The sequence below is a fragment of the Hesperophylax consimilis genome, chromosome 9 (assembly GCF_061612785.1).
Source record: "Hesperophylax consimilis isolate HC1 chromosome 9, BYU_Hcon_1.0, whole genome shotgun sequence".
Lineage (NCBI taxonomy): Eukaryota > Metazoa > Arthropoda > Insecta > Trichoptera > Limnephilidae > Hesperophylax > Hesperophylax consimilis.
In genome coordinates, this window is record NC_142844.1 from 13264803 (window position 1) to 13289615 (window position 24813).

At 33.8% G+C, this 24813-nt stretch overlaps 1 protein-coding gene across 1 annotated transcript in view; it reads left to right on the forward strand.

Moving 5' to 3' along the window:
• Positions 1-24813, forward strand: part of ft (cadherin-related tumor suppressor fat) — a 299682-nt gene that overhangs the window by 244523 nt on the left and 30346 nt on the right. The window contains exons 3-7 of the mRNA XM_089635628.1: positions 4484-4717; positions 16138-16339; positions 18608-18795; positions 21075-21497; positions 21787-22297. Coding sequence (XP_089491754.1) covers positions 4484-4717; positions 16138-16339; positions 18608-18795; positions 21075-21497; positions 21787-22297 — 1558 coding nt within the window. The remainder of the gene's footprint in view (positions 1-4483; positions 4718-16137; positions 16340-18607; positions 18796-21074; positions 21498-21786; positions 22298-24813) is intronic.

Below are 24813 nucleotides of genomic sequence, written 5' to 3' on the forward strand. Positions count from 1 at the left end.
GGTCATGTTCTTAAAATTATTCCTACAGTGTGCCTTACCCAATACAGATCTAATATTATAAACTAAATATTGATGAAAAAACTTAGAACAACAATAACAGCAGGATAGGACAAAACAAGAATATTAACACTAAAGACATATTATAAAACAGGAGGCAGTTTGTGCTCAGAAATGAGAATCTTCTGAGCAGACATTTTAAAAGGTACAAGGAGGCAACCGAAACCAAACAACTACCCCATAAGAAGTTTTAGGATATTATATAGAATACATTTCTGTTCAAATTAGAGTTTAATATTTATATTATCGTCAATGCTTCTGATTAATACTTATTGCCGCTTAAATACATCTGCTCCAGAAGAAAATTAGATTGAAAATGTTCTATCAGAACATTTATTTACATAATTCTAGCCAAAGAGAAGTTTCATTGAGTCACTCATTTGGAACCGAAACTGAATGATTTTGGTATACTGCTCAAAAAACTAGTCCTGTCAACATTTCGGAAGGAAGCATATCATGCTCAATTTCCTATTAGCTGGGTATCCAATGACAACCTAACACTTATCATCCGTACGCGCCATGTTATAAAAAATGATAACACAACCACGGAGATGCTTAGGCTATCACTGAAGTGTGCGTTAGTTCCCAGCAAGGATGTTCAAGTAGAATAGGTATAGTTAGAATATAAATCATTAACAGTATGGTATGGGAGCAGAAAACTGAAAAACACCTTAATAATAGTGACGTGTAATGGCTTTTGTCTGACTTTAGTGATTTTCTGTATCAAAAAACTTATGATTGGCATTTTATAACCGAATAAACTTTTTTCTCAAAATCCCCTTGTCCGCAAAACGTAAAAACATACTATTTTTTCATCTATTTTTCAGGTGAGTTTTTACGAACTTTTTTTGTAATAGTACTAAACATATTAAATGCACATAAATGTTCGGCTTCAGGAAAACGAACAAAAAATAAACTTTTCTCTACTGCTTTAAACGTTCTCTTACAAACTACATGGCGATCGACAATTACATAAAATTGTACAAATAATTATAGTGCTTTGATAGTTATTATACTACCCTCTTCTGTTAAAAATAACACAAATGGCACTTTATAAAAGCTATAAAACCATCCAACAACATTGGGACAAATGTTTTATGTACAAGTAATTGAATTTTATCTTAGTTAATAAAAATAAGTTATAAGTGATTGCATAAAATTGCAGTTGTTAAGCGCCCTTGAGGGGATTTTCTCACGAAAACGGCGCTGTACAAATAATCCAATCATTATTATTATTATTAGTTACTCAGTGTTTTTTTATTTTATTTTATTCTTTACTAGCTGCCCTGTACCCAGCGGTGCTCGGGATTATGAATGGTTTGGAGTAAAGTTTTGAGGTTGTGAATTCTATTTTACATTAATAACACATTATCACTATTAAAAAACTACATTATATCAACTTTTAGTCGACTCTGTATGTCATTCCAGTACAGAGAAAATTAGAAATCTTATCGGGGTATCACCGACATCTTCTGCCACTCAAACCCCTCTCTAAACGCTCACGGCAATAATATAAACAAACTTTGAAATTTTCAGATATCTGTCCAGTAGTTTTTGAGACTATATGGAACAAACACACATTCATTTATTTATATATTTAAATAAATGAATTTATATATATATAGATAGGTTTTTTAAAAGATTTTTCACTATTTTCGGCGTATGAAAAAATAATAATGTCAGTAGTAGAGGATTTCGCCTGAAATTCATTCCCTTTATCCTTATTATCTTCTGCTGTCCTGTCCCCACCTGTCACATCCCCCTGCGTCGTGTCCGCCTTACTGTATGCCGGTGATATCTTTGTCTAGGATCGGGACGAGAATAAAAAAGCAAGCTCGCTGCCAACCAAACAAACTTCAGAACACGGGACAGTTGCTTGCATCGCTGGGTGATACTCCGATCCGGTCATAACGAATCTAGAAATATTTGAAACACTGTCTCCTACCGGTTTGTGAGTGGGGTCTCTCCACGAAGAAGGAATGCTTCATAATTTTGTCTTATTAAATGTCTAGTTTAGGTTAAACCATCCGTAAACCGTTTGTTGTGGAAGATAACATCTCCAGTCCATGTGTAATGTGTAAATGTGTTAGTAGACTCTGCGGTCTGTAAAAATAGTTTCATTTTATCAAACTCCATAGTAATCTGCGCTTATTAAATTACTTATTTTTGGGATGGTGTTAAATTTATCTATATCTGTAAATGTATTGGTCGACTCTGAGGTCTGTAGAAATCATTTCATTGCATTTAACTCTATAGTATACTGCATTTATTTAAGGACGAATCATTGGTATGATGTTAAAGTTGTCTCTTTGTAAATGTATTGGTAGACTCTGAGATCAATCGTAAAATATGTAAAAATCTTTTCATTGTATCGAACTCTATAGTAAACTGCATAAATTAAATAATGGATCCTTGGTATGTTCTTAAAGTTGTCTCTGTGCAAATGCATTGGTCGACTCTGAGGTCTATAGAAATCATTTCATTACATCGAACTCCATAGTAAACTGCATTTAATAAATGACTTATCATTATTATTTTTTTTGGTAAAGTAATGTTTAAGACAAGATTTTTTATGCATAGCACAAAGGGTAACAATTATTTTACAAGCAATAATTATTAGCCTGAAACACTCATCGACATTGAAAAATCTCCTGATAAAAGATACATGACGCCAACGGGACTTAAAGCTGTGTCCTTTCGATTTCCGGTCGACAGCTCTGACCACTGAGCTATGGCGGCTTATCTCTTATCCGCGAAATAATTCAATATATACTAGTGTTTCATTCAACAATTACTGCTTGTTACATTTTTTTACACATTCATTCATTGGTGTGATGTTAAAGTTGTATTTGTGTAAATTTATCGGTCGACTAAGAGTTCAATCATAAAATCTGAAAAAATCATTTCACTATATCGAACTCCATATTAAGGACATCATTATTGGAACCATGTTAAAGATGCTTCATAAGTTTTATGCGTGGTTTGAAGTAGGTACAACAACATAAATCATATGTATATATTTAATGATGGTGTTTTGGTACCTTCTTAGACAGAATAACTATGTATATGTGTTCCTTAAAAATAAATTAAACTGCTTCTTTTAATGATAGGGACATTTCTCAATTCAATTAAAATATTTTAGTGGATTTCTAAGTAAAATTACCTCCTAAAGTGAGTGTTATTTTTTATTCATTTAAAAATTCATAAAACAGATTAAATTTTATTTCACAGAATAAATCATGAGCGTCATAAAATAAATATATGCTTAACAACATTAAAAAGAGGCCCCGTGAATCCGGTATTTTTTATTTTATGTTTGAAAACCTAAGGACATTAAAAGAAGACACCTATTATATTTCATTTAACACGAAACTGGTGTAGCAAGTGACGAGGAAAAGGTGACATTTATGTAGTTATGACAACACTATTATGTGATATATTTATTATTATATCACATTTTTCGTATGGGAATTTATCACATTTTAATTGCTCGTGTATGTCTGTTAAGAGCTAAGTATAAGTATGTTTTATAATAATATAAATATTGAAATCATTTAATAAGTTTTTAATGTCAGCTCTCTTTCATTTTTGTAAAATATTAACAACCTTCATAACAGAGCTGAAAGCTCTTTGGTCGAACTCTGGGGTCGCTCTGTCGAACTCTGGGGTCGCTCTGTCGAACTCTAAGGTCACTCTGTCAAACTCTGAGGTCGCTCTGTCAAAACTCGACGTGGGCAGATAATTTATTTGGTTAATGAACACTACATTTTTTCACATTATGTGTTCTTCATAGCAATAGAAATATTATTAAACAAGCGTAATTTTAATGTAGCGGGAATATTTCTTTCGTACGATTTCCTTATATCTTCCTTGAAGACCTCCATGGTTGCGATCCTTGGCTACGAATCCGGTGGTCGCGGGATCAAATCCCAGCGCGCGTAATGACTTTATTTGTGTTATATCAGAATTTATTCATTTAAGATATTATATGAAGGTATAGTAGGAATATTTACCTCAAGTTCCAGAGAGGGAAGATACTATCAGTATCGCCCTGGTAAAGCCCACCATTCACAATCGAAACTTTTCCTTGAAATGGATTTAACCGTGTTTGGTGACCAGATTTATACTTCAGCCAGCATTCCGCATCTGCTTCCCCTCTCCACCACCTCCACACCCCATTTATCGATACCATGGTCTCGCTTGTTCCAGACGTTTGGGAGCAATTGGGGGAAAAATCCAAATTTTCCTCCCTCAAAATACCAAACTGTTATATTCCTTTGATATTTGTGTAATATCATTTTTTATCCCCCTATATTTATACTTTCACAGTCAAATCATCAACTTCTTCTTAAAATTGTTGAATTGATGTTTAGGGGTAGGTTAAGATTTATACAGAACATTACAATGATTTTCGTTTTATTTTCAGGTAACCGATACGAACGATAACCCGCCAGTTTTCCTCGAGAGTGCCTACTCTTTCGACATCCCTGAAAACGCGGCCCGCGGTGCCAGGGTGGGCCGTGTAGCAGCCTCCGATCCCGATCTCGGCCCGAACGCGCACTTGACCTACACTGTCATCTCCGACTGGGCCAATGACGTGTTCTCTCTCAACCCCCAAACAGGGGTGTTCACGCTGACGGCGAGGCTGGATTATGAAGAGGTTAGTTTAATCCTGATTTAAATAATAATGAGAAACAACTATTTCCTTTTAACTTGTTTTGAAGGTTATACCCATCAATATAATATATCATTAAAAAAGAAGAAAATATTAATAAATCTAAACGAAACATGAAACATAACAAGACACAGAAAAATAAAAAGATAACGGTCACAACTACGAATCAAACACAGGATCTCTTGTCTTACTGGGACAGGCGTCTTAGCCAACTTGAACATTGAGACCGTTTTATTAAACGTCATATTTGTCGATCTTATATTTCAAATTCAGAAATAACAAAATAAAAATAAAAATCTGAAAAGTTTATCCGAGACACTATCTAGGTTATAAACCATTTATTTAAAAACTTTGTTTCCATTTTCAAAGATAGTATAATCTTCTTCTTCAATTTAAAATCATTTTGGTGAAAAATAATTTTATTACATATTAGGTACTTAATATTAAACATGGACCAAAATTTACAACAAACTCTCCCCCAAGGTAAGAAACTGCAAATTTTCATAATTCGGAACAAAATTACGAAATGGCTTATTGATCTCCACGGAGAAAAACGAGCCTTGATGATTTATTGAAATCCTGTTAAAATTTTTCATTTCATAAGAAAATATTTATTCACTTCCTAATAAATAATAAATAAAAAATATATCAGAACACGTATTCATGCAGCTGCGCCTAACCTGATAAATATAATGACGAAATGCGAATATATTAAAAAAATTATGAAAACGTGTTCCGCCATCCTTATAACACATTAATATTTAATTTTATTTTATTTTTATTTTTTTTATTTTAAATACATAAACGGCCATACTGCCTTTTATAAATAAACATATAATAGAGTACAAAGTAAAAAATAATATCATTTCATTATAGTAGTTTTAAACTTAAAAATAACATACAATTATGTGTATCACAACCAAAAAGAACAAAAAAGAACATGAGAAATATCATCATTTTATTTCAACATGTCCATATTGCGTATATAAAGTTACATTATGGAAAAATAATTTTTGAGTGCATGTTTATATTGCGCTAATTTTAAGAAATAAATGTCGCCGATGTTGGTATGTTCATTTCCCAAAATGTGTAATCGACTGATTGGTGAGTAATAATGTGATAATGTATGTGTGTTATTATAGTAGAACGGTAGAGTCAGTCTATTGTTAGCGCGACCAGGGCAATGAAATCGTATTAGTTCTATTAAATCAGGGGTATTCAGGACCGAGTGAATTATTTTATATAATATTAATATAGATCACAGATTTTTCTGATATTATTTTGATGATAGCTTATTAGTAAATCAGTCAATTCATTCGTTAAAATCCTGCAGTTCCGTTTTTAACAGGAATAATATTAATTTGACAAGATTTATAGTAAATTTGTAATATTTTATATTAGTAAGTAAGGGAATCCAAAAACATAAGTTAATTTTTTATTTTTAAATTCTACACATAAAATGAATACAAAATTCGAAACTCAATGAATGGTTACAACAATAAGTTAACAAACAATACACAAAAACACAAATGAAAGGCAACTTAATATATTGCTACCATCCACGTTATTATTTGCTTAGAACTTCTCTATAATATGGCTAGGAATAATTACTGTCGACATAATGGCTAATTCCACTTACATGTTCCGTAATTGATAATAAATTATTTGGTACTTAGGTTTTGCAAATAAAATATAGTGTAAATGTCAATTTAAAATACACAAATGAGTTACTAAATCTTATGTAGGTACAAGCTAGAAAACATGTGTGTACGAGAAAATAAAAACGATTATTTTTCTCTTCTGCTTTCCTACTGTAAGCCATCATACTTAAATTATTTAATAATGAAGTCGACATACTGCTCGTTTCATCATTTAATTTCGAAGAAAGATTAGTTCGATAAAGAGTGTTCATTTCTATTGAAAAGAAAAATGCATTCCTGGGCGAAAAGGACTTCGAAATCGAAACGCGTTACTGATGTTACAAACATAAGATACAGTATTGACTGTCCTGGAATGAAAAAAAAAAACTTACAACTTAATAAATCAAACATTTCCAAATACTTGCTCTGTACTATAAACAATTTATTTGTTAAATGATATTGAGACAACATTAGAGTATTCCACCCCTTTTGATATTTTTATTAAATCGTAGGATATGAATGGTGAAACAGATAAATCCAATGAATATCTACGAACCTAATACAATAAATTAATAGGTGTAGTACTGATAAATAAGTATGTGTAATTAATGTATCATAAATATCAATAATATACACGAAAATGCATCGTGAAATGAAATATCCTGCCAGGGTAATAAAGATAGCCTTTTAGAATTCAGGGGTTCAACCTCAATAACCAAAGGATTTTGGACATTTATAAGTTCGAAGTTGGTTTAGATATAATATTATTGCATTCCCTTTATGTAATAAACGCTTATCTTCAGTAATTTATTGTAAGTTACTGATGGGATGCGTGTGCGGAAAATATATGGTTCAAAATATATTTGAATATTAAATAGGGCTACATGCAATCTTTCAATTCAAGTTAAAATTTACCTGACATATTTACATTCAATATGATAAATACGAGTAGGTACTAGAGGTCAATATTTCATCAATCGTAGACCTTCCAAAATGTCCTAAAACAGAAAACTGACTAAATCAATTTGGTACATATTTCAAGGGAAATAAGACATTTTCCTAAAATAAAATTTTACTGTTTCCTTTGACTAAATTTCCCAAGAAGAAAGCATTAATTTTTAATAGTAAAATAAATCATAGTTCTACCTCGACGTTATTAAATCGCGTACAGTTAGATTCAATCTCTGCGAGTTATTGATTCATGCTAATTATATATTTTCCCTTAACATTTTTAGGAAATTAATTTAATTGCTTTACGTTTTCTTGAGAATTTTAATCCCCTTTCTCAAGAATTACATATACTTATACGGTCGTTGACCGCCAACGAAAAGGGATAGCAAAAAAAACACTTTGAAATAAAATATTTTTCTAATTCCGATATTCGGTTGACCATACTTCTGCAAAAGATCGTGTAAGGTCAAGTAAAATATGTTCATTGACACGAGTTATACGACTACATAAGCTTTTAAATATCTTAAAGCATGATGATGCATTATGTAGATATATAAAGATATTCATATATTCCCCCAGAAACGCCATATTTTCCCATAACAAACTATTAAAAACATCCAATAAAATTATTCAAACATTATTTAATTAGCAACCTGTTCCGAGGGTATATTAATTAAATGTTGATTGTTGCTTCTGAAAGTCCATTTTTGTTGTATAAAATATACATTGCCATTAAAAATTTCATTACTTAGTCGATATGTTTACAGTATAATACCATAATCTGAATTTTTAAACTAGAAAAGCATTTTATTTTAATTAATGGCTGTCACGGAAATATTACACTTTTGACTAGACGGTATTTCGCGAAAGCTAGTTTAACATCGATGATGTTTATAGTAATAATTATCACGCATCCCCAGATTACATTAAGCATTTCAAGATTAGATGATACTAGGACTAAGAATTAAACATAGGCAGTGGTCATTGAACAGTGAGCCGTGGGCGCTGAGCGGTTAGCATCACTGAATAATGAGCATTAAGCAGTGAATAGTGAATACTGACAAGTAAATAATGTACAGTGAGTAGTGAAAACTGAGCAGTGAAAACTGAGCAGTGAAAACTGAGTAGTGAAAACTTAGCAGTGAAAACTGAGCAATAAAAACTGAGCAGTGAAAATCGAGCACCGAATAGTGAATTCTGAACTGTGAGTGCTACGCAGTGACCTGTGAGTACTGAGCAGTGACCTGTAAGTACTGAGCAGTGAGCTTTAAAAAGTAAGCAGGGTGCAGTGAATAGAATACATACATTGCTGTGACGAACAATAAGCAGTGCACTTTATGCAGCGAACAGTTAACACTGAGCAGTGAGCAATGGGTACTAAGTGGTTAGGTCACTAACATATAGACAATATTGATGATAGACAATACTGGGATAGTATTGTCTATCATCAATCGTAGAACTAATAATTACAACCTAAATGACTTCTGAACTGCGACCGGTATAGTTTATTAGTTTTATAATAATCTAGTAGCGGGACACGTGCTTACCCTATAACTCCGTCTTGGATAACCTTCAACCTGCTAAACATATTACAAAAATATATTTTTTATTGTTAGTATATTAAATTTTACTATTGGTAGGTAACTTACCTATATTAAAATATTATTTAATTAAAGAAGTAAAGCCTAGTCTGGCTGTTATAAAATCAAAAGGTTCTTTTACTAATTATTCAAAATTATGTATTATTAAAAATGTAGCAGTCTGACGATGCCCGTAGCAGGGTGAAACCGGTCCGGTAGAGAATAAAGCAGTAATATCGAGTTTTTAATCATGCTATAAGATCCACTTAGCCTAGGGGTCCAGCACAGCACAAAACACACCACACACCGCATCTCCGGTCTATCGGAATATCTCGTTAATTCACAAGAAATCGGCTCACCCAGAAATACCCGAGGAGGCAAACATTCAGAGATTCCTCATATCATTACCAAAAACGATTCTCTCCTTAGTACAGGTACAGGTCATCAATAAATTGTAGCGTTACTTTATTTACTTTTTATGTGTACGCTAGACAATATAATCGGATACCTTAAACATGTTTTTTGTCTGCAAGACAAGTTGATTTCATTTAAACGTTATTTTTTTAAGAATAGGAGAACATCTATAAGAACAATGAGGTTACGCATCAAAGTAAATTTAATTTATAGCGGTCCAAGAACGCCTCATGCGCGCCATCAATAATCTTTATTGGTTTGTTTTCCTTTGTTTCGTAATTATTAATCTCGGTGATTTACGAAATATGATAATATTTACTTTGAAATTATGACAGGAAACCATGCGATCTTATTATTTATTTCGTTTGTGACTCTCGTGTTTATCCTAATTACAATAACTTATTCGTTGTGTCCAAGTGCGCGCATTTTGATATTTATGGTTCGTTCATTATATATAATACGTACCTACTCACCAATTATTGAAGAATTTATTATTCGTTAATGATTTATTGTTTACCTTAAAAAATGCTCGCAAATAATGTTGAATGAGCAGTTTTAATCTGATGCAAATATAATGGTTCCCCGGGGGCTTCGGTTCTCTCGTGAACTAAGTGGCAGTTGGTTACCAAAACATCAATAATTTAATCTATATTATATTTCTTGTGCCTACAGAATACAGAAAGCTCCAACCTGTTGCTATGCTGGTTAACTATGGCTAATTTTCCAGCGTAGGTTTCGGTTTTGCAAGAAACTTTATGTAGACGTAAATGCCATCTACATGAGTTTCAAACAACACTGAAAGACTGAACACTGTTTCTCCTCAGGTAGGCAGATAACGACAATGAAATTCCTTAGTAACCGTACCCATCTGTTGTTTCTATTGCATATTACACTATTAAAGCGGCAGTTACTACGTAAGAACAGAATTATCTCGAATCTAAACTTTGAACATACTATCGGACAAAGCATCTTTTGAGTTATTCATAAAACCGACAAACGAATTAAGCGTATTATGATCTCAGTTTAAATGTTTTATAATTTAAGTCTTAATGATTTTATGAAGATTGAACATACTTTTACGAGGGTAAGTTGACATTAATCAATCGCAACGGAAACAAATCACGTGTCACCGAAGCCACTCCATATTTAGCTAAAATACGATTTAATCACAAAACCATCATAGACAAAACTGTCATATTTTAATGCGGCCGTTTTGTGTATCAAAGTCGCGTCTGTAATTATTAATTGAAAGATTGATACAAACGATGTTAACAATCGATAAGAGATGTCACTAATGGTGGACATTTAAATTTACAACTTCATCTGACACCAAAGGAGACCCGGTTTATCTTCGAGTATTTTTTATCGATACCAATCAAACTTTAAAATATAAAAAAGGTTAGAGTGGTCAACAGGTGATTACAAAGATACTGTCGGGGATAACATTCATTTTGTTCTTAGCGTTTGAACCTAAAGCGTTTATATTAATATTACATGTTTAATCTCCGGGCCGTGTAACTGTGATTATGTTTCAAATCAGTTACTCGCAATCCAAACTAATTAAATCAATTATTTTGTTTTACGTATCTAATAACAGGAAAACAAGCATACAAATTACAAGGTAGAATATCATTCGTAACATGTAGGTATGCAAGATAAAATAAATGTTAAATTGGAATTGGAACTTTAATGAACAAAATACCTTAATTAAAACATTTGATATTGTAATCGATGCTCATGCACTTCATGTTTGTACCGCCCGAAGTGAATTTCAAAGCTCATTAAAAAATAATGATTTTAAACAAAGTCATTCAAAAAAATCTTATTAACGTTGCAAGTCATCTTTATGCCTGACACGTAACTGAATATGTGTAGTCGATCTGTTTTGAAACTTGTTTAAGATCTAAATAACGTAAGAGACCAGCGGAGGTTTTCTTACTCCAGAGATCTTCGCCCGTAGATTTGTAGTACGGTATTCCACATATTCCCAGGCGCTGATGGAAGAACTAACGAGACTGTACATTCTATATTATTCCTTTTTATTTAACACGACCAACCTTTTCGATTTCTGTTTTAACATTCACTAATGCGATGGATTATAAACAAATTATAATAATTGACACATATTAACTTATGACAACGATTGAGTTTCTCAGCGTAGTGGGTATCGAATATGGATAATCAATAAAATGTAAATAAAGTGCCAATATCACAGCAGTCTTTTGAAAGGTGAAGAGCCATTGTAAATAGCTCATCATTGAATCATTAACAATCAGAGTTATTTAATTTTAAACTTTTCCTTTTAAAAAATCTCATGTGTTATTAACTTTAAACTTTAGAGAGAAGACTTCGATACATATTTTGGACATTTTGAATAAAGAATTAATTATCTAGTGGAATGTTTTCAACTATTTTTTCATGCTTTCTATTTCTGTATTCAAAATTGCAACATTTTAAAATGCAGTTGTATGCATAATTTGGGGCAAATTTGATTGTTTAACTGTCGTCCTCATCGTATGCAATTATATGACCGAAACACCAAAGCCACGGACATATAGCGCTGGAACCATTGTGATATTCCGTCTCAAATATGCGATCACGTTAAACAGAAGTAGATACCTACATAGCGCCCAAATATTTGCCTTCAGAATACTATCACCGAAATCGCATCGTTTTTCCGAGTGCCGCCGCCTGGCAATTCTACCGACCCGAAAGCGTCCCTCGGCTTAGTATCACCTTGTCAAGAAAGTTCGAGGGCGAAACACAAACAAAAATCAACAAAAAGTGCACCCAAAAAATTAAAATTGAACCTTCTTTTAAAAACCTTGCCAATAGAAAACATTATATTATCTATAAGATACAAAATCGACCCTTACAAAGATACTTGCCATAAGTAAAACTTATGTTAACGTTTTATGAGCCGGTTGAAAACAGTTTTTTTGCGGAAGTAACAAATAAAATCATTGTTTTAATTATAATTTTTTTTCTCAGACGTTTATTGGTAAATTATCTAACGTAAAAGCTTTTCAACCCATATAGGCTCAGTTTCCTAATGAGTGAAGAAACTGAAGAGGAAGCTTCTTACCTTAATTAAAGTTAAATATTTAATGCCATTTTATTTTGATCTAAAAAGTTCTTTGTTTCACGAAAATTTCCAGTGATTCCGCAATACGCAACCTTTGGTTTTAGGTCCTTCCTTTGTTCTACTGTACCTCCATTAAATTCGCTCCGAACAAAATACACAAATTGAATGGTATGCCAACTACTTAAATGACGTCTTACTGAACAATGAATCTTGCTATTTGTTTTAAATCTGCAATGTGTTTGAATATTTGGCGACTCGTTTATTTTTCAATATATTTGGGTGATTTCTGGAATTCATATCGTTGGCATACAACACAGACATGGTACCTTAACTTTTCAATATATTTGAGTAATTTCTGGCATTCATATCATTGGCATAGAACACAGACATTGTACTTTAACTTTCAATTCACAAACTATGCTTAGGAGAATAATCACACAGTTTCAAGAATGTTTAATTATTTCAACCTGTTAAAGTGATGCACAACGTCGTGTAACATTACACTGTTACCGAAGATGGGTTCGTAAGTAGGTGATTTTGAACTTTAAAGCAGTTTTAATAGGCTTGATACTTTATATTTTTCTTCACTTAAAACTTTTTTTTCCTAAAACTTATTAAAGAAACTGTAATATCTGAAAGATCAGATTTACAAACGAAAAACACACGTTTTTGCATTACTTCGTAGTGCTTCGCCTTAAAATCAACTTTTTAAGAGATTCAAACTTTCAACACCAGTCATCTCAAAATAATGATTTGTGGAGATACAACATCTGTATCAAGGGCCAGCAAAATAATATTTCCATCCTGAGCTATATTTTTCGTAATTCTTTCACCGTATTGTCGTCATGTTCACTTAGTTCACCCACTAGTTGCCACTAACCGAATCCCCACAATAAGTGTGTATTACAAAGAGGGCTGGTTATCCCTCCCTGTCAGAAGCCATTACGACACAGTTCCCTCTGGAGCGTTGCGCTCGGAGCAGCGGGGGAAGTGCCTCTGCCTCTTCTTCCTTGCCGCAGGACACGCGCATAAACGCGCAGAAATCGCCCTTCCACAAACTAAATTGTCCCGCGGCAGTTGCACTCAACCCGAGGACAATGTTTTTTTTAATCTTCTTTTTAATAATAATTGGATTAATTACATAGCGCTGTTTTCGTGCCCGGCACTTACGGCACTTTATTACTAGATTTATTTGACTTATCACTTGTAAGTAATAACTTAAAGCTAAAATTTATTAGTAGTTATCTTACGACTAAGATTTATAACTAGTGACATACAACTAATACTTATAGCTAGCAACTAAGTGCTGAGAAATAATGACTTACATCCGAGACTCATAACTAGTGACTTCAAACTAATATACTCGTATATTATGAACAAGTCGATCTTAATAAACAATGCTGCTAAATGACTCACACATATAACTGATTTGGGAAAAAACTATGTATTTTTACTTACATCATTTTTTTACGTCACGATCTCTAATCGTAGAAGAAATAACAATTTGATTGGACGTAATTTTCCAAATAACATATTGAGATAATTTTCAGATACCAGAACAGTAAAATTATGTGTGATAAAATAATGTGTATTTTGTGTGGACTAAGAAAATATTGTTTTCACTTTTAAATGTATTTATGCAATATGGAATTTTAATTGAAATTACCGTAATATTTAAAAACCATCGGGATATCGTTATCAAACATAAAATGATTATTAAAAAAAAAATGGAATTTAAAGACGGCACGATGATCTACGTGACATATATTTTCCGTTGATTTTAGAGATTACCCATTGTTAACGATTCCATGTAAATCAATTATAAGTTAATAACTAACGCCAAGATACAGTAACTTGTGACCTGTTCTGTGTTCTGTACGTTGTGATTTGTGTCACACCGAACACCCAATGCGACAAAAATATTCGTGACTACCAAGCTCTGTGAAACGCCGAACAACTAATAACAAACAGCCAACATCCGATGTGATGTGCCAATGATATGATAAAGTTTTTACAGTCCCTGTTGGCAGAGCGGGCAGGCCAAATCTGACACGACAGTGTGTTTACAGTCCCTGGTCGCTGAGCAGGCCGGCCAACTCTGACACGACAGTGTGTTTACAGTACCCGGTCGCAGAGCGGGCTAGCCAACTCTGACACGACAATACAGTCCCTGGTCACAGAGCGGGCCGGCCAAATCTGACACGACAATGTGTTTACAGTCCCTGGTCGCAGAGCGAGCCGGCCGACTCTGACACGACAGTGTGTTTACAGTCCCTGGTCGCAGAGCGGGCCGGCCAACTCGCCCAAAGTCGACTTCTCAATTTTTTGCCCCCCATATTCCGCGTATCACATGGGAATGAGCGATTTTGTCATTGGTGAAATTCTGCCGTGTCCTTTTATATGGTAACGCGGGATTGTAATAATTCTGCGCGGCCGTAGCGCCCAAATGAGTGGCGGAAATGTTGTATGTCCGCTGCGGAATGTCGTCCCGAATGACGCCCCTACGAATGAGCGCCCTCGGGCTGGAATTACCTATTCTCCGCTCTTTTACATTTCTTAGATCTTTTCTCACTTAATATACCATAATACTACATTAGTCCTGAACTTATCACGTGTTTTGTGTTAAATCGAGGTTGCAACTCTTAACAGTTTTACATTATCAATTAAATTAAAAACGAAAGTTTAAAAATAATAAATCATTGATGAAGAATATCATAGTAATAAATCTAAACGAAATATGAAACAGAACAAGACACAGAAAAATATAAAGATCGCAACGGTCACAACTAGGAATCGAACTCAGGATTTTACCGGCAAAGGTGTCTTAACCAACTTGACCATTGTGACTTATATATTTAAAGTCACATTTGTCAAGTCTTACGTCAGTTTTTAACTGGGTGATTTAAAAAGGCAACAAAAAATAATATCAAACTATAAGTTATATAAATTTCTCTAAAATAATGTAGATTAAAATCTATTATAACCACTTTTATAATTCACCCAATAATAAATAATCTCTACAAACCTATTTCAAATATACATTTAGGGAAATTATTCAAAAGAATACATTACTTTTACCTGAATGTTGCAATAATTTGTTCAACATCACTTTGTGGGTATACATAATTTTGATTATAATAAAATAAATTAATTTTGATACCACTTTATTTGAGTGTATAAATATAATATAAATCAGTCGGTTTCAATTTGACCTGAACCTTCATCAGGGTTTTATGTTTTATACATCTCTGATGAAGGTTCAGGTCGAATCGAAACTGGTTCGTTTGTATATTAACCCAAACAAAGTGGAATTAAAACTAAGTTATTTTATTATAATTTTAATTCTTTACGTCTTTGAATTGTATATTATAAAACTGAAAATTGTAACATATTAATTTATAACTAGAATAGTTATTCCTATTATTCGATGAGCTAACAATCAGTTAGAACAAGGCATTAAATCAATTTTATTTTAGAATGACAAATCAAACAAGTAAAGTCTTTCTAACATCAGGTTAAATGGAATTGAGTACAGAATTAAATCAGAAAAACTTGTAAATCTACCAATATAAAATATGGCTGAGCAGTTCCTAAAACTACCAAAACACAAAGACCATACACATCTCATAAGGTTGTCCTTTATTCAGCTACTTCTACCTATTGATTCAAAATGTATGTACATACACTACATCTTATACTTTGTCATTACCTTACTAATTACCTGATCTCCTGCAGGTGCAACACTACATCCTCGTGGTGCAGGCTCAGGACAGCGGCCACCCAGCCCTTTCCAGCACCCTCACAATCTACTGCAACGTCCTCGACCTCAACGACAATGCACCCGTCTTCGACCCAATGAGCTACTCCAACGAGATCTTCGAGAATGTATCCCTCGCCACCTCCGTGGTCACTGTTAGTGCCACGGACTTGGATTCTGGTAAGTTCAACAGAAATATTTTCTAGCTTTTTAAGCGTACCCTGTTGATATTTCAGATAAACGGCACTGTATGAATTAACCAACTACCTAGATACTATTCCTTCAAGAAATCAACTTCTGATTTTAATTCTTTTACTACTTACTACTTTATTTATCTTGAGGTGCGATCCCGCCTGATCTATTCTATGATCTATTGAAATAAATTAATGCGATTCCATTGAAGTCTATATGATCTTTTGAAATAGATCAGTGAGAACAAGCTTTTCTATGTAATAGAAATCAAAAGTTGAAACGAGTTCAACATTCGTTCTATGAATTAACCATATAGACTTATAGAATAGATCTGGTGGGAACCCAGCACTACTGATATAGCAATTAAAAACGGAGCTAACTAGTTATTTTCAATACAACGAATACTTGTATTATATTGGATATTTCAAAAATAGTCATTTGTGATGTTGAACTCTAATTATATAGGTGCACTGGACAGTATACAAACGCTGTTAATTTGATAGTAAGTCAAAAGATAGTAAGTCAAAAACTACTTTTATGCTTAAAATGAAAAGTGCTTACATTAAGTAAAAAAAATGTGGATTTTTTTCCAGTATTAAGTTAATAATACAAAAATATTCGTTATAAAAATACCTTAGCGTCTCAAAGATTAACAAAGAAAAACGTCAATATTGAGATTTAGGTTTACGTAATATCAATGATAAAACAGTTAATATTGATTTTGTTCAAGTCTATGTTGGTGATCTTATCATTAGACTTCATACACACATATGTAATAATATACTTACCACACAGAGCAATAAAATCGCATTGGATTAGAATAATAATTATTACACCGGTATAATTTTCATTCTGTTGTGTTTGAAAGACTCATTTTTAACACTTCCAGGACCGCACTTTTATTTCCATGACAATATTTTAAGCTTAAACCATTAAACAATTCAAAAAAATATTGATTTCTAATTTCGATTTTTTCTATGATTTGATTTTTTATTGTTTTTTGGTCTCAAAGGGTTATTTTTTTTATTTGTAATGAGAACAAGATATATGACAAGCATAATAGTTTAATTTTAAAAATATATTAATTTACAATGTGACATAAATAAACATAAAGATAACATTTAAAAAACCTAAAAATAATAATGGATCGCAGTCCAAGCAAAACAGCCAAAATGGTATCTGCCATTATATTAACACTGCATGTTGCTGGAATAATGGTTGCAATATAGCATAAAAAATAGACGCTATGAATATTTAGGTGGCGATTTGTTTGACAAGAAATTTAATTTAAAATTAATCAAGAGATTTTTTTTGTTCATGTTCCTCAGAAGAAACTCTGGTATTGAAAGAGTTAAGTATCAAGTAGGTACTGAGAATGTCATTAGAAACACTAAATATTTATTCAAAGTAAAAACAATGTATTTTCTCACGCAACTTAAGTGCACTATATCACCCAAGTAAACATTACTAGTATCAACCGCAGTAATCTCCTGAACGGCTGAAAGCTTGAAGCATGAATCATAAGAGATGGTAGTCCTATTCCATCTTCCAAGATAAAATTCAAAGGCATCCAAAAATATTATTTCACTTCAAATGATAATGTCAAAATATTCGTAAAAGCCCGTCATTTCGATTGTAAATATCGATAAAAGAAATACCGTCTGTTATTATTCTTTTCCCGAGAGTCAGGATGTCTGACTAAGTGATACTAGCTATACATACGTATAGCTAGTTATACACGTATACACGGCGCACACACAGGCGCGCCGGGCTTGAGGGTGAATTAGTGCCAGGAATCCAAACCGGGTGTTCACACATCATGCGGAAGAATAGATCGATTTCTCCCTAAAGACATCTTATTAAACGCGAGCTTTTTAGTGTTATTGTTTTGGAACAACCTTGTAGAAACTTGTTAACAAATATGTCGACTCTTATGGAAGGATTTAATTTATGAAACGTGTTTTAACCGCCATCGACTAAGCTGCTCATATATTTTATTTTATGTTGCTCTTTTATTCTGGTACCTACAACTGAAGAAAAAACCTTTCAAAGGATTTATTTTAATGTTGGGGCTGTATTTTTTCCATTTTAGAGACTTAAAAGTTTGGCACCGCACCCTTCTGAAATTAAATTCAACACTATACAACTTCACAGCTTCAGTTTGAACTATTTGTTCCCTTTTAACATGAAACCTAGATACTTTTCTCAGATGTTGGTTGAACGTGCTAAAAATCTAATTATAACTCCTTTTTTCAGGTGACAATGGCAAAATTGTGTATAGCATCACATCGGGAGATGAGGGGCATGATTTTGAGATTGCCCAAAATGGAACTGTGATGACTCGAAGACTTCTGGACAGGGAAGTGAGAAGCCTTTACAATCTGGTGGTCACCGCCATAGACCAAGCGCAGCCTTCTTCAGCGCAACTGTCTTCCACTGTACAGGTAATACAGATGAGAAAATAAATTTAAAAATCTATTCCCCAACAATCAATGTTCAATGCATAATACCTACCAATAAAATTATAGCGCTAACTTCTACAAACACCACGGAACTTTTTAAAAGTTTTTCATGGCAAAAAATATTATTGTTATCGTAGCCGATACCTTTATTTATAAATTAAAAAAAACTACTTGTTCTGGAATATAACGAAATACTGAATACGTTTTAACGCACGACAAAGCGCCTTGTGTGGTTGAGTAGACAGGTATTGCTTTAATCTTGTACCGAAGTATTCCTAATATATTTTATTCAGCTCTTATTTTTTTTAATTGAAAAAGATTTAAATTGAAAATTCAATTAGGAAACAAATAACTGGTTATATTTTGAAACTGGACAAAAGGCTGACTAGTATACATTTGATATTTTTATCTCTTATGTTTTGCCACCTCGTCTTAAAAGAGCCCTTCTAGATATTTTAATCAAAGAAACACTCTGCATGTAATCAAATGGCGTATCATTGTAATCCCAATATAGGTACAAAATAATAATAGTATGTAATATCCGTTGTCAGGCGCAATTCTCTGGTAACTCAAGCGTTGTGTAAACACGGGAAAAAAACTCCTACATGCTCCGGGTGTTCTGTGGGTAAGCAAGTTGCTTGTCACATAATGTTTTTCAGGCTTACCGAAGATGTCGACGCTCGGTCAGAAGCCAAACCCGCCGCTGACATTTGTTCGGTGGTGAAACCTTGTTCGCATCTGTTTGATTAGAACTTTTTGAAGTGTTTACGCAACGCCTAGTTGTGATTTTTATTTTATTTTTGTCCCTCAAACACTCCATGTTTCATTTTCCACCTACATACTCCCTACTAGGTGTTCAGTCTTTATTATATTTGCTAAATTTATTACAATTTTTAAATACAAATTATAACAGTTAGGTACTATTTGCTAGTTTATTAATATTTGAAAAGTATTGAAGTGAATTGCGGGCTTAGATTAAATATTTCAAACTAATAGGTAAAAAAAAATTTCATCTACACAAAAACCTTCTCAATCAATAACGAAAACTTAGTTTTTCTATTTACGTATTTAAAATTAATCAATTTTTTTAATGTTCTAAGCTAGTATTATATCCTAAGACCATCGTCGTGCTGGATAGCTGTTTCGGCATTTAAAAACTCAACTTAAACATAACTCATATTAAACATTTGTAAAGTTCTGCAAAACAAATACTAAAATCTTCACACACATATTGTATGGTTACCTACTGAAATTCTTGAAAGGAGAATCAATAAAGTATAAATGACCCACCTCTTTGAGTACCAATCTTATGTGCCTACCAGCTAACGATAAAATATTTTTATTAATTTACATTATTAACACTGTGGGATCCAACACCTTTAACGAACCGGACGAATTCAAATAAAATGATGATGAACTAACAGATGGGAAAACAAACATGTCACATTCACGTTCAGAGTAAACACTCATTCATACACATTCTTCAGGAGTGACGGGATATAATAATCACGGGGACTATTGTTGGTTTAAGCCCTGACAAGTAAAGGCATCTCAAGTGGACTGACAGCAAAAGAACTGCTTGATGATATAAGAGGACTCATTGAACAGACAGTGAATTCATTAAGTTTTTTCGGACCAACGCCACCCTTTTTGTGTTCGATTTTGAATGGATTGATTTTATGGCTTTTGGTATGCAAAATGAAAATAAGTACCTATTGGGAATATCAGATATTATTGTAATAAATGCCAGCTATCTTATAAACCAGTACCTATCTACATATGTAAGTGGTTTTTTAAATTTATCCTCAAAACTACCTAAATTCTATAATATTGTTTTATCTGTTTGTGCTGATTTGATTTTTCTTCGTATAGTTTAACTGGTTTTCTATCTTCACAAATTTAAACCTTTTCGCAGTTAATGGTTTCTGTAAATATCGGTTCCAGCACAGTTAATCTACGTGAATATGTAACGAAAAGTGTTTTTAGTAGTTTTAAAATAGATTTAAATTGTTTCTAGCTTGGTAAAACATCACTATTTCTGGAAGAGATATTTCACAAAACAGGCTATAAAACATAGCCAAGAATTCTTATATTACTACAGTCTATGGATGATTCCATCCAAAAGGCATAAGTCATGCCGTTTTTCTATGTAATACATTTATAATTTATACGAGCCTACCTAATCCTTGACGTGGAATTTGCTGGCATCCAGACTGCACACACTAATGCACGGAACTAACAGTAACTACATTATTCTCTAGGTCACGATCGTTCTCAAAGACGTGAACGACATGTCGCCGGAATTCGTCACTCCCAACGAGACTTCCGTGGCAGAGAACATCGGCCTCAACACGGTGGTCATGGCCGTCAAGGCAGTGGACAAAGACGAAGGAAGAAACGGCTACATCGAGTACTCCCTCAGTCCAGACCCTGACGTGGCAGCAGCTTTCTCCCTCGGAGCCGCTGATGGCCTCCTCAGAGTATCTGGCCCGCTAGACAGAGAAGTCAGATCCATCTACTCCTTAGACATCACGGCCAAAGATCGCGGAGATCCCCCGAGAGCTACGCACATGAAGTTACTCGTTCATGTACTCGATGAGAACGATAACAGTCCCGTGTTCGACCCCAAGCAGTATAGCGCTTCCGTAGCAGAAAACGCCAGCATTGGAGCCAGTGTTTTACAGGTATGTTATTAAATATTATTATGCTTTATTCATTATCCACTCCTACTTAAGTTTGGCTTTTTCTCACACTGCGCGAGATAATTGAATCGTTAGGAGATTGTTTTTAATAAGTTTCTCTTTGTTTACATGAAATGCAAAGAGTAGAAACCGCGACTAGGATGTAACAGTAAAATATTTTTAGGCGTCAAACCAAAAGCTAGAAAAATGTCTTATTTTAAAGTAATAATTCTCATAAAATGTGTTCTTATAACATATCTAATATAATAATTTTGCTGTATATTCTGTATAGGTTTCTGCCACTGACATCGATGAGGGCACGAATGGACGAGTTCGCTACTCCATCGCAGCTGGAGACGACAACAGGGACTTTAGCATCAGTGAGGACAGTGGCGTGGTGCGCGTCGCCAAGAACCTCAACTACGAGAGGAAGTCCCGCTACCTGCTGCGCGTGAGGGCGGAAGACTGCGCTGGCTCGGCTAGCGGCGGGGCCCGCTCCGACACTGCAGAGTTGAGCATCACAGTCGCTGATATCAACGACAACCCGCCTACCTTCTTGGATTCGCCTTATTTAGCGTTTGTGATGGAAAATGTGATCCCTCCTAATGGAGGGTATGTTATAACAGTGCAGGCTTATGATGCGGACACGCCTCCCTTCAATAACCAAGTGCGATACTTCATCAAAGAGGGTGATGCTGATCTCTTCAGAATCAACGCTTCAACGGGAGAGATTTCTCTCCTGAGAGCCTTGGACAGAGAAACACAGGCAGAATACACCTTGACCCTCGTTGCTATGGATACCGGTAAGTTTTCAAATATTATTGTTGTATTGTAAGCTTAATATTTTTGTTACCTTCCCAGCGAACACCATTGTACGAGTTAAAAGTCTCTAAAACGCGACAAAATCCCTCGCGAGACTAATGCTTCCCCATTACTTCGACAAAAGATTTAATGCCCAATCGTCTGGTGAAATCAAAGGGTTCTAACCGTGACGGAACACGTGGTAAATATCGGCTGTTAATTTTAATATTTTACCAAAGGAGACCGTGACACGAGGCGAGAAAACCTTTTGGCACGCACACAGGTTAAGTAACCGAACTTTGCTCTCAGCTGAGAAGGTGGTATTTGCTAAAATTGTAATGCCTTTAAACTTTGTTCCCTGTTCTATCGGTTTGTTACTATATACTCACTTTTATGAGTTTGGTGAATATCTGTAACTTGTCTATGGAAAATGTACCATAGATAATTTATTATATTCATAGAACATGAATCATGCGCGTCAGCGTCATATAATTCATAGCATTGATGTATTGTTTAATTACGATCAAAACCCACATAACAGCATTCATACACCTATAAATAGTAGTACGTGATAATGCATTAAAGTTATTGCTGAGAGTAGTGGAAGATCAAGCCTCACAACTTAAGTAAGAACAAAATATTAAGTAGGTACCCACACTTTCCTGAGACACGGCGATCTGAGGAATGCGAGATGCAAATTAATTTGGCTCGAGGGACCTTAGCGGCCATCTTCCAAAATGGACGACTCAGATAAATTCAATTTTTGGATTGAATAAAGCCTTAAAACTATATGTATATATCAAATGTTTCAGAACCTTCAAAATATTTTCGAATGCGGTAATTACGGGGCAATAAAACAAAATAGCTCTGCTGCTAACTACGCGGGAGGCGTGTGAGGTGCCTCTACATTAATTACGATTTCCTCCGCGTGGATTGCTGGGACCTCCTTGTGGCACATTAATAAGAGGCAGCTATTCTGTTTTCTCGACTAACCGCGTCATCAGCCACAAACTTAATCTAAGGTGTACTTCACTAGACATACATACATCCTGTGCACCGTACACGGAACACGAACAAGCCTAAAGCGTTTCATCAAGGGCGTTGCAAACTGATCAAAATATTTAGGTAATCGAACTTCATTTGCAGTTTGCGATGTTTCAATAAGCCTAATGCGTTTTTAAATATTAAATTGATTAAATGGATTCCCACGTACGTCATAAATTGTATAACAATTGAGACATGACTTCTGCGTTATGTGTTGACAACATCCAAAAGCTCACAAAAGTATTTAACAACTCATAAAATGCAAATGTAAAATTTCCTTAGAAATAACAAGCTACAAGTATTGTGTAAAACATATAAAAAATGCCTGAATAGATTGCTCCAATGAAAATCAAGCAACTTTGAGTAAACATAGCTCAAATTTTATTTAGGGCAATAAATACAAGCATGGAGGTATATTATAAGCTATTATTTAAAATTGTTCGAAATAACAATGGATGCTTAGACATTCCCGCTCAATCAAATAAAATAAACACGGATTATAAGAGAACCCATCTAAACTACCTTAATGATCATACGACGTCTTTATTACATCTTGTTTAAACTAATATATTATTTCGGAGTTCGTGGTGCTTAGAAGTGCAGTGGAATGCAGTGTGGGAGAATGGCTTCTGTCAGGCATTAGAAATACCCTACACAATAATTATGACAGGAAACATTCTAAACTAACACCACTATTTATGTACCAGTAATTTACACGTTAATTAGCAACAACTGTTGATAGTTGATACCTTACTAGGACACAAGTGGTTCGGTCATATGCAATTTAATAAGTATTTTCCTACAACAGCTAATAGAATTCAAGTGATGTCTCTCTAATTTGTATATTTAATCTTCTTTGAACCTGTATCGTAGTGATAACTTCATTACTTTAAATGTTTTGTGTTTAAGTAAGGATATGTGATAATAACTTTTGAAACTATATTATACAAAGTTTAACATGGTATAGTATTGCTGGATACTTAATGTATTAAATATAAAGTATGCCAGATAATATAAAGATATTAATATTTGTATGTGTAGGCAGTGTGGGTACTACTTGTATATATGCTTGGTTTGGGAACGTATTTGTACGTAGGAAGCTAAAGTCATAATAATACGAACCTCGATTGAAGTGTGAAGTAAAGTTCTTTAAAGGAAACCGATTGACAGGTTATTCAAACAAAATCACATTTTTCCATGTCAATAAACATTTATAACTCAATAAAACTCCAAATTAGAAGTGTAAAAATATTTCAAAGTTTCCTAGAAGCGAGTGCAATGACACCTTAGCTTTGTAAATTAGCATGAAATAATTCTACGTAATAAATAGGTATGTGAACGTGGTGAATTCAAAGCAGTATGTGGCACTCTGAGGTAGCCATGCCCTCATTGGCATGCTTTTGCGCATGCTAATTGGCTTAAAGGCGACACTTTTCCAAGAAATCAAACTATTCCTTGCATACTTCCTACCATC